The following is a 12327-nucleotide window of genomic DNA, read 5'->3' as shown; positions in this document are numbered from 1 at the left end:
TTACATCATCAAATCCGAGAATGTGTCCCATTACATCCAGGCAACGGTTATTGCACAGAAGAATGCAGGAAATAGGAAAATACATATTCTAAAGGTATACTGGAACCATAAAACAACAAGTGGCATTATTTACATAGATGAAGTTACATCGGTCATAGATGAATGGCTGGAGGCAGACACTGCTGCTGATATTGTGATATGTGGAGACCTGAATATGAACTGCTTAACACCAAATAACGACTCAAAAGTGATTAATTCTAACAAAATACAACTTGCTAGACACTGGTCGTTAGAGATGGAGTTAAGAAATCTAGTGTTGATGAATGGAAAGATTGCAGGAGACATTCCGGCCAAACCTACATGGTCTAGAGGCAATCAGCATTCTACGCTAGACTATTTCTATGTCAGTGAGAAAATACATCAAAAGGCGATCTCACTTGTGGTGCAACCCACGACTCTAAGCGATCATGACTTAGTATATTGTCACTTGCTACAAAGAACAGATCCAAATCTCCAGCATGGAACTTTCCTCTAATGATTGAATCTAACCGAGTTAGATTGAGGCTAAAGAAGACGGATGTCAAATATATCACAACCTCATATGTAGAAGAACAAAATGAAATTGAGTATATCCATCTCTTAGGCTCTTTCAAAGAGAAAAAACAGTGCTTTAGGGCTCGTGAATTTGTTGCAAAACACAAATATGACTTGGAGGTGAGAAAAAGAAAGAGAGAAATGAGGCCGCAAATAAGACATCTGCCAAAAATAGATTACAACTCTTACCACACCAAGAAAAGAGAATGTAAACAAAAATACAAACATTGGCTTCGAACGCACAAAGTAGTCATGTTGCAAAAAGACTCTGAGCTAATAATGGACACGCTTGATAACAGAAATTCCTCGGAATTCTGGAAGTTAATCAATAATGAAGGAGCTCCGCAAATGGCTTTGCTGGCCAATGTAATACCTGAAGCTGAATGGGTAAAACACTTCTCGGAACTATACAGCAAAAGAGGAACTGTAAGATAGAGCTCACCACCTAACCTTGAAAATTGGAAATTAAACTTTGAAAAAAGTGACATTGAGGAGGTAATAAAAAAAGCTAGCTCCTCTAGAGCTCCAGGACATGATGGTCTAACAAACCACACGATCAAAGAAAATCCGCAGATGTGGACAGAATTATGTTACGCTTTGTTCAAGAGAATATCGGCCAAATGGAAAAGCCCTGAATCGTGGAAATGCGCGATAATTATACCAATTTTCAAGAAAGGGAACCACGCTGATCCAAAGTACTATCGACCTATTGCGCTCCTAGGTGTGCTGGGTAAAGTGTATGCGACCCTGCTACAGCAACAACTAGCGAAATGGGCAGTCGAATCAAAACATCTCAACCCACGACAGACTGGTTTCGTCAAGGGAATAGGATGTGCCTTGAATCTATTTTTGATAAATTTACTCAAAATGGAATCCATAAGAACAGGAACCAAGGTGTAGCTAGCCCTGATTGACTTCTCCCACGCCTTCGACAGCATAAATCGAGATCTATTATGAAGACCCCAGATTTAGGCAAAATGTAAAATACTTTTTCCACCTCCTCTTCGAAAAGTGAACTAGCAAATCTATGTTATGGAGTTGCACACACATTAAGAACAGGCTTTAACTTTTTAAACATTCCCGCTAGCCAACTCCTTCAAAAGGTAAAAGACAAAGATGAAGTTTTGCAGTCAAGTATCACAAATCTCTTGGCAAACATGCATGGTACAAAAGAATACCGGTTCTGATGTAACACTGATGTAAGGTGTATGCTAATTAACCTAGGCCCACCCACATGGTTTGTTCCTTTAAGTTGTGCAGATTATGCATGGGATGACTGGCACGACTTCTTACGCACTGCAAACCAGAATAAAGAGGGAATAGATATAAAAACACCAGGAGAATTCTGTTCTCTTGACCCTGTCAATGTATCAAGGTAATTTTACCATTGTTTCATTGCTATTCTGCACTTTATCTGCAATAAAACTGCCCCTCCACTCAGAGAAGTGAAACACTTCTTTTGGAGAAAAGAATATCATTCCAGAGAAGCACCACACATCCATCCACATGCTTTTGTGGATACAAGATGCTCCTAAATTTGGCCATGCTAGTGAAACCACTGTTTTACAGTTTATTGAAAAAGCTGTGACATTCCTTCAGAAACCACAGATTGTGACCTACATGCACAAATCTTACGCTCCCAAAAACATAAATATGGCAAATATTGCTGACATAGATATAAAAACAAAGGCAAATTCTATACCAAATGTCGCTTTGGCTTCCCTAGATGAGTTTTCAAAAAAGGACAACTAAATATCTTGATGTCTTCGGTTAGACACAGCGTAAAAGGCAAATCACCTAACAAGTCTTACAACATTAAAAGGGACAAAGCATCCAAGTACAACAATGCTTACAATGCAATCATTGCCCTCTTGTGGAATGCAAACATAGACATACAGTACATTGTAGACAATTCCACTGCAGTTGCAAGATATGTCACAGCCTATCTCACCAAAGCCAGAATACTGAACTAAAAGACCTCCGGGATGACATATCATCTAAAAAAACACTGACACAAAAATTGGGCAGGTTCGGTATAAAAATGGTCTTCCATAGAGAATGCGGGTGCTACAAAGCTGCAGACCATTTTAACAGGTACAGCCTTATGTGGCAAATCTGAACACATTGTCTGGCTGAAACTTGGTTCAGCTTCATTTCGAAAAACAGTGCTAAAATAATACCAAGAGATAGTAACCATAGCCACAAATGATCCCAACAGCCAGGATATTAAAGAAAAGAACACTTTAATTCATACATATTACCCAAACAGATGTATTGCTTTCGAAAACATGTGTCTGTACGACTTTGCCCAAAACTACACCTACAAAAACATTGTAGCGCCAAATGAGACAATTGGCACATATTCAGTATCTACTTGTGGAAGAAGCCTAGTTAAACTCACCAAACCCAGTCTAATTAATCATATAAAGTTATCATTTAAATCTCCACGACATAGAGAACTGTAATACATGGCCATACTCTAAAATATTAAATCTTGGAGAAGGGAAGAAACATGATTAGATAACTGTGGCTCATTTCAAGCTGCATTCAAAGCAAATGAAAGCAGTATAACAAATTACAATTTTAAACAATACAATGAAATGTTGGATAATGAACACCAACAAGAGGCAGACATTGAAGATCATCTGGACAAAGACACTCCCGAGGACAGTCAACATTCCCTTACATGAAGTCAAGAACCACTTGGAGCACCACTCATACTAAATGAAACAGAAATAGCCATGACTGAGGTAGAAAAGCCAGTGTATCAATATAAATAATCTGAGGAAGACTTGTCAGTGCTCAAATCGCAGTTAAATGATGAACAACTCACCATTTATCTAGAAGTTACTCAAGAAATGTAACATGGGTTTAAACATAAAACTAAAACCTGTTGGTGTAAACATTATAATCCTCTGAACCTGTATGTACATGGAGAAGCTGGTTCAGGTAAAACATTCTTAATTAAAATAATCAGCACATTTCTACAAATCTTAACAAACAACAACCTTTTGGCGGTACTAACAGCCCCCACAGGTTTAGCTGCCTACAACATAGGAGGTGTAACTTTACACCAAATACTGCTCCTCCCCATAGAACACCAGAACAAATTAGAATACTACACATTATCAACAGAAGCTGCTACTGAAGAATGTAGAATTCCAAAACAAAAGAAAGTGCTAAGCATAGTTTCCACCCACATATTGGCTTTAATTCATCTCATAATGCATGAAGTCCTGAAAACCCACTACGAAGAACTATTTGGAGGAAAACATGTTATTGTTTTCGGAGACCTCCTACAGTTAACGCCAGTGAAAGGTCAACCTATTTTGAAAACATTAGGCCATGAACAGTGCTGCAATATCCTCGGCAGCAATTGAAATCTATGTCAACATTTTTACTACAAAGCACTAACTTAAAATGTGTGTCAGTCTACAGACCTCACCTATGCTAAAATTTAAAAAAAGCATTAGAACTAGTCTGCTAACTAAAGATGCAAAATCCATCTTAAATAGTAGTCTAATACATGAGCTATATAGACGAAACACATCTGCTCCTGATGTCATGGAACAATTAACTCAACAAAATCTAAAATGCATTTCCTTAATGCCAATCCTTGCAAGCTGTAGTCAATTCAATGAGACAGTGATGAAAAAAGAAATGCAATCCATACTACATATCAGCTCCACAGGCTCCACAGACAAACTAGAAGTGCACAGCATGACACTTTCTTTGTGTCAACAAGCTACCACATGACTAAATAGCTTCTAATAATGTATATCCAACACAGCTGGATTGGAGAAAATAGTAACTTGTGTCTAAACTGCAGAGTAATTCTAAAACATAACCTTGATGTAGAACAAGGTTTAGTCAATGGAGCATTTGCTACAGTTGTTGGTTTCCATATGTATCTGCTTAACAACAACTTTCAGTTTGTCAACATCCACTTTGACAAACTTGCAGAAGTTAAAAGAAATGGCCGCACAATAGCACATTTCCTTCTTTTCAAAGACATGTACGTACGTACGTACGTACGTACGTACGTACACAGATAGCAATTGTCTCTACATTTTGCATATGCTGTCACTATTCACAAATCAAAAGGTCTAACCCTAGATCAAGCATTGATTGAAATTGGCAGCACAGTCTTTAATGAAGGTATGAGTTACGTAGCACTTATTGCATACTCTGAGAAACCTGAGGGTATTGTCCCAAGTTGACCCTGAGAATGCCTTATTCAAGTGACCAGGGAAGGGCTGGCTCTATCAGATCCCAACCCTGGGGGTGGACAAGCGAGGGAGGATCACCTGGGTAAGGGAACCTGGGGTTATGATTGGAGGAATGCCCCAGGTGAGACATGTATTATACCGTGGAAGAGGGAGAGGAGGTTGTTGGTCTCTGAGGTTTTTGTAGGCTGTATTACATCTACCTCCTTTCCAGCCAAAGAATCCCCTTTATCCAACGACCCCTCCATATCTGATACATCACCTAGAAGCAAAAACCCTGTTGCATTCAGAAACCATACCTCTCAGAATCCCTGTTTTCCTGTTTTCTACCCAAATACTCCCCATCATTCTTATCCTCGTCCCTCTGGTTATTATTTTCTGAATCCCCATATTGCCCCTTATTCAACTCGCCATCGCTACAAACCCCACCTTTCTGAGTTAACCCACCCCCCCTTTCTTTATGACACCTTTTCCCCATCCTCCCCTAAGGATACCTAGAAACCCTACCCCCCAATGTTTCCCAAGACAAACACTTTCTTACACTGTGACAAACAACAGACTAATACCAAAGCTGTTTACCTGACATGTCCGTACCCGCGGGTCAGGCAGAGTCAGGCAATTGACAATCACGCACACCTGACAGCTCTTTACCTTCCCCACAGGAATAAAAGGCGGAGCTCGAAAGCACAGTTCGAGCAAGGCCAAACGGACGAGGTGACAGCTACACCAAACTGGAACTTCAAACTCAGAAGGAAAGTGGTGAGACCTGGAAGGACGACGAATGGGGAGTAACCCTTTCCCTTTTCACCTCAGTCCAGAGAAGCCTCCGAAAGGTAAATTGTAAGACTGGTAGCTAGAGCTGGCGTGAGAAAGGAGGAGACGTCAATGGTCCACAGGGGCCTCCTGCTTTGATAACGCAGGCAGAGAGGCAAGCTGGCTACCATAATACTATCCTTGACTCCATAGAACAAAGAAGCCAACGGGTTCAGTACAGCCGGTGAGTCGGAAAAGCTGATACAGTACAGTAAACCAAACTGTGCTGAGTCCAAGCTTGCAAGTGGCAAAAAGGACTCAGAAAGACAAGGAACTTGTGTGCGTGGTTGAACTGTAGAGAAAACCAGTTGAGGTCCAGGTGCAGAGGGGTCCGGTGCAACGTCGGCACTCATTCGAAAGGCTCTGACTGGAACCTATTCTTTGAAACTACAAGATCCTGAAGCCCTAGGAAAAGGGTGGCATGAGGCGTCAGAGTGGTCCTACAAGGGTTAGGTAAAATCCCTTATACAGTAAAGTCTCTGACCCGTATACAGAGGAAAGCTAGGGGAAGGGAACCCAGCTTTCCAAGAATATTGTGAACTGTGCAATAAAGGCAAGTGTGAACCCGACAGAGGGATGCCATGAATAGCTAGTAGAAGGAAAACCTGGCTGTCTATTGAAAATGAGCAATGCATGAACTGTATTAAAATACAAGAACTGTGTTAAAGAAAGGGTTTAGTGAACCTGATGCAGGGAGGCCCAAAACTGCGAGAAGGATCCCCCGGCAGAGGCAGGTCCTAGGGGCGAGAGGCAATTGCCCAAGGTGCAAGACCACCAAGAGAACATTTGCTTATTTGATTAAGAGGCATCAAGAGTAATACACCTTTGAACATTGTGTGGACAAGAGTAAACCCGGTTGAGGGTTGAGGGTTGTCCGCAGTGGGGCATTGTTTGAAAAGAGTGTTTAACTCATACAAGCAATATTTGAAAGGCTGTAATGAACCCGACGGAGGGAGACCCAAGTTGTAAGAAGGATCCGAGCCCGGCAGAGGGAAATCCAAGGGGCGAAGAGCAATCACCCAAGGTACCCGAGTAAAGAAGGAACCTTTGTTTGTTTGTTTTTTGTTGTGAAGCAGCAGACCTTGTAAAGCAAGAGACTTTATCAGGAAAAAGACGTATCCTCTGAAGGTTTTCATATAATTCAACCTGAACTGTGAACCTCTTGCTGACAAGGCAGATGAGTGTGCTGTGCTCAGAAGTCCAGCCTATTCCCATGCATCAAATGTGGGAAGGGAGATCCAGCCATACCATCCTGACTTTTTATTTTGTGAACACTTCTTTCTTTTCCGGTGACCATTATCACACACTCTTTTTGTAATTTAGCAACAAGGGATTGGCATTTTTTTTAAATTTAGTATAGGCCCTTTTTTATTTGACAAGACACCACTAGGTCTGCCTTATTATCTGATGGTCCTAGCTTGCTCTCATCTTAGACTGAGGTTTAGATTAGGCGTTTATCTTACCCATTATAAAGTTCAATAAACACCCTTGAACTGTGATCAATTGTGTCTGTCTTTACTGTTGCCACCATGACTTCCTTATAGTACACTCAATTGTCTATTCCTAGTTAACTTTGATGCAAACAAAGTCAACGCTGACATTCCTTGCATCCTGGAATACAACAGGCTACATGCACTATACACCCCCTATCTAGTTATGTACCCTGTACCTCAAAAAAGAAAACCTTTAGAACGACAAATAATACAAACAGAATCTATAAAAAATCTCCCAACAATACTGCTAAAGAAACAATGACCAACTCCTTCTGCATCAAAAGATCCAACCACAAAACTGTCTAGTGCAAAGCCAACTGCACGTCCATCAAAAAACAATGACACAAATGTCTCTTCTCCAGAAAAATATGTAAGCCCATCAAACAATCCACAAACAGAACTCCCTGGTCAATTTAAACTCAACAACACAACTGGAGTAAATTGTTATGCTAATGTAACAATGAGTCTTCCCTTTCAATTGCCACCAATTGTTCACAACATTTACTTAAGCGGTTCAGATCAGTTGTGTTTGCAAATGCTCGTCCTTCATAGAAATGCCACATAACCCTAACAACACTTACAGTGTTTCAGGTATAAGGTAATAATTGGACAACTGTGCAGTAATCGTAAAATATACCATAAACACACAGGAAGTTTCGCAAGAATTCCCACTGTACCTACTACAAGTACTGGAAACCAAAAACATCCCTATAAATGAAATCATCCAAATTTCATACACGTGGAAACATACATTCACTCTTTGCAAACATGTTTTACCATCACAACCCTAATGAACGATTTGTATATGTATCCATACCAAATTCTGAATCCATCACATTTCACCAGCTTCTGCAGAATGCAAATCAAGGCATATAAAGCCCTTTTTGCAATTCAGACAATCGTTCCACCACAGAAATGAACTTGAATAGCCAATATATCATACTAATGCTTCTAAGGTATACTGCAGATGGTATCAAAAATAAATATAAGCTTACAGGCTTCACACCCGGCCAAGTATCTTTTGGAAAGATAACCTTCACAACAATAGGTATACGATACGACACTGGTGTCACAACCACTACGGGGAACTAAACAACATATGTCAAAAAATGAAGTCATTGGTTTGAATCTAATGATTCTTCCGTTACTCCAAAACAAAGGTTACCAGCAAATTTAACTAATGCCTACTTAATATTCCTTCAACCCACATTTACTCACTAAACTGTAGCAAAATTAACAGTTAGAATATGCCAACAGGTTTCTAACTACATCCGTAATACTACAATAGTACTTTTCAAAGTCAAACTACTTAGCATACGGAAACAGGTATCTAACTACTTACAAAATACTGTAATTGCAAAACACTTCAAATACTCCCTCTCAATTCTTATACGACACAATATCTTCTAACCCCTAATATAGTTAGAATACGCCAACAGGTATCAAGCTACTTTATCCATTCCATTAATAACAACATACTTCAAACAAACATACTATCACACTTACACTCACATAATTGTAATCATGTTTTTTTAATCCAGTATGGGTTCTTTTTCCCAGTGACCAAATCATTATTTAATGTCAATACACCAGAGGTGTGTCATACACTAATGTTGCACCAAACATACTACTTAGAATGTACTGTTTATGATTGTCTAAAAAGAAAATGTATATGTAAAATGGTATACAACCAAAGCTTTTAAACTATCCTACTTAACAAATTGTAATGTTTTTTTGCATAGAAAATAACCCAGAGATTCGAGCTTCATAACGCTATTGACATAAGTAGCTATACCAAGTACAATGAAATACATATTATATAAGCAGTATCCTCAATTTTACTACAATCATCGGTACCATATACAGTTCAATTACATCATTGCAGCATATTACAAACACTTTGTACTCCCATTACATTACCTATAATTTCTATATACATATTACTACGGTGGTGATTCTGGCCATACTCATATTACATTGCCTATAATTATTACACACATATCTGGACCACTTGTTTTTGTTTACTGGCATGATCCGGCTAGTTTTTAGTTTTTACTGACAATGAGAATTTCCGAAATGTAAAAGCTGCTATATATCTACACATTAGCCTTTTTAGATGTACTAAAAGTACTTGTCTTAGAGTTTAATCTGAGCTCGTAATGCACATGCATGGGTACATAAGCACGCCTCAAACTCACAATTATTTTGTGTACATGATGATTAACTCTAATGTTATTGTCATTTTGTGCTTTTTTTGTTTCTTTTTTCCTTACTTTAGTTTCCCTGTATGTACCTTTAATTTGTATGCATTGTGCGTTTGTATATGTATTTGTTCTTCTAACACAAGTTTGTGGTAAGTTTTCAATTTTTACCTTTTTATTGCATGTTTAACATTACTTAAAACTCTCATAAGGTAGCATTTATTATTTTAATATCGGAAAATCCCAGATTAAAAATATTGTACTTCTATGGTGCATGCTGCAACCATTGCCTATATGTATCTATGATTAGGTTCCTCTACTACCAACAACACTAGAATGTAATGATTTGTGTACATGAGTACATTCAATACTTTAAGCAGTTCATAATAGTTCTGCCAAACATCTTGTCTGCAATATTGTAAACTCAACCCCTTGTAACGACTGTTTATTAAAGTTAATGTAATATGTGGTATCATTAGTTATGTCATGAACAACATTTGTGATTTCATCTTTCATGTCCATGGTGTTAATCTTAGAAGTTCACGGTGGTGGCGTGAGTTATGGTTGCTTAGTTTACCATACTGGTGAATTTCTGATGTTTTTCGGTTTTACTTGTAACCATAACGTCCCTTTAACAAAGTTTTTTTATTGAATTTCATAGGTTTTTATTAGTGCAGGGTAACCATGATGTTACTTAAACAAAGATTTTTCAGTGAATTTCATAGGTTTTTATCAGTGCACCCTTAATTTCCTACAACTTACAAATATCATACTTATCCCAATACAGCAACATTGTTGTCCAATTTACAGTTTAACATTAAAACCCTGCCATTCCCCACCTTCTAGCATCATTTTAACACTCGATGTCTGCAAACGTTTTGAACACATCGCTGACTTTTCGGGCAGTGTCACGTGACCACACGCACACGCGTGGCATGATAACATGCGTGCAAACGTGTTCGCACTTCACAAACAGGTCCATGGTTTGCAAACAGTTTGGAATGGATTTTCTGCTGATCTAGGAACTTTCAAGCTCAAAATGTAGCCTTGTACAGCTCCTTCCCCTATCCAATAACAATCTAGCACAGAGCACGCACTTGGCAAAATATTAGCAAAACTGCTATTTATCTTACAAAATGGCATCAGCTATTACCATCCCTCCTCCCCAAGAACCATCATTACCACCACCACCAGCTGGAGGACCTACACAAAAAATAAAGTGCAGAACTTCCAACACAATGAACGAGACCAAGATCATGAGGTACAGGAAGCACCCAGAGAGAATCATGGGTGTGGCAGTTCTTTAACACTGTTGTGAATGTACCAAAGGCTAAAACTACGAAAGTAAAATTCAACTTTGTACTCAGTCGCAGACTACCTTTACAGTACCCCTATGGGAACACCTCCAAGCGCCACCACACCAAATCCAACCACTGTAATGCTCTCATCTTCCTCATTCAATACAGTTACCACACAGGCTACTTCTGTGGGACACAAATTCCCACCAGGTACCTTTGTAAGTGATAAAATAGACTGTTGATCCAAAGACAACCGTACTGTGTATATAATGCAACAAACTACTCTGCAGGCGGGAGCAATTTCAAAGTGCTTTTGAATCTGTAATCAAGGAGCATGAGAAACACTCCCCTACCTTAGATGTAACACACACGCAACATCTTCCCCTGTCCACCTGCCCCTGCATATTAGTAGTTGGTGCCTCTTCCCTCTTTTCCCTCCTCACCTTACGTTCTGACCTCGCCTGCAAAAAAATAAAAATACAAATTAAAAAAAAGGTTCCTTTAGGAGCCACCTTTAACAGTTAAAAAAAATAACTAAAATAAAGTAGATAGACTCAAAAAGATTATCCAACATTTCCATTAGCATTTTGTGTTATCCTAATGGGAACAATCGGTATTCATCCCCCGTTCCAGGGACTGGAACGGGGGATAACGGCCCAGCAGCCCAAGTTATCGGGCCAAGTTATTGGCCCAAGAAAAGTGAGGGCAGATAGCAAGGTCTCCAGGCCGTTATCCCCCATTCCAGCCCCTGTAATGGGGGATGAAGCCCATTAGCACCCCAGGTTGCCAAAACGGTAAGCCGGTATGCTAAAAAAAAAGGATTTTCCTTCCTACAGCGGGACACAGTGGTGCAGTGTCCTGCTATGGAAAGGAAAATCCTTTTCCAAGCCATGGAAAGGGAAAAGGGGCTTTGTACGGGGCCCCTCTTCCCTTTCCATGGTGGCCTGAAGGAAACAAAGAGAAGCAGCGAATGCAGCAGCAGCACCCGCCACCGCCGAAATGAGTTAATTATGAGGGGTGGGGGGTAGACAAAAAATGAGATGGATGGTGGATGGTGGTGGGGAAGATGGCGCCGGAGAGAGCCGGTCATCAGTCGGCTTGGAAAATTTCCTTGTACCGGCAGTTAAAACCTGTGTTACTAGCCACCTGAGTGGTTGCTCCCCCGCTGCCAGGGTGCTAATGGACAATTGTATACCACAGAAAAATATAAAAAGGACAGAAACAATTTTCTGTCCCAAATACTTTTCTCTAGCATACAATAATAACCATAATCGATGAACCTTTATAACTATCCATGGTCTCCACAGTCCCCTTTCCAGGCCATGAATCATTAAAAATCGGATGGCATGTGCACACCATCACACAGGGCAGCCCTTCTACCCTTTTTAATTTTATATTTGTCTGCTTTCAAACAGTCACAAATCCATCCACCACTCACTTCCAAAAACTGTACATAAAACCCTATGACCATACTAGGCTTCCACACAACAACTGCCACTTAATCTTCTACAAATGTTTTGCATTTGCATTTCCCTTACTTATACAAATAAATTGTACACAATGCTCCTGTAAATGCACATATGCATTGTGCAGTGAGAAAAGTGCATAAATAGAAGTGGCAGTACGAATGAGCAAGTGCTAATGTGAACCCAGGTGGCAAATGCCAAGGGATGCCATGGTGGGACGCAACTGGCTAGCTACT

At 39.7% G+C, this 12327-nt stretch overlaps 1 protein-coding gene across 3 annotated transcripts in view; it reads right to left on the bottom strand.

The window, feature by feature from the left end:
* The window catches only part of NDST4 (N-deacetylase and N-sulfotransferase 4), a 2547020-nt gene that overhangs the window by 2177370 nt on the left and 357323 nt on the right, over window positions 1-12327 (bottom strand). Inside the window, exon 3 of one of the 3 annotated variants that reach the window (XM_069631065.1) lies at window positions 10979-11086. The exons of 1 other annotated variant lie outside the window; for it this stretch is intronic. In XM_069631065.1, the coding sequence (XP_069487166.1) occupies window positions 10979-11086 (108 nt within the window). The remainder of the gene's footprint in view (window positions 1-10978; window positions 11087-12327) is intronic. One more of the 3 variants, XM_069631066.1, reaches the window with a different exon arrangement.

The sequence above is a fragment of the Ambystoma mexicanum genome, chromosome 6q, assembly GCF_040938575.1.
Source record: "Ambystoma mexicanum isolate Mex_15411 chromosome 6q, UKY_AmexF1_1, whole genome shotgun sequence".
NCBI classification, from domain to species: Eukaryota; Metazoa; Chordata; class Amphibia; order Caudata; family Ambystomatidae; genus Ambystoma; species Ambystoma mexicanum.
Note: the sequence above shows the minus strand (reverse complement) of the source record. Positions and strands in the feature narration are given on the sequence as shown.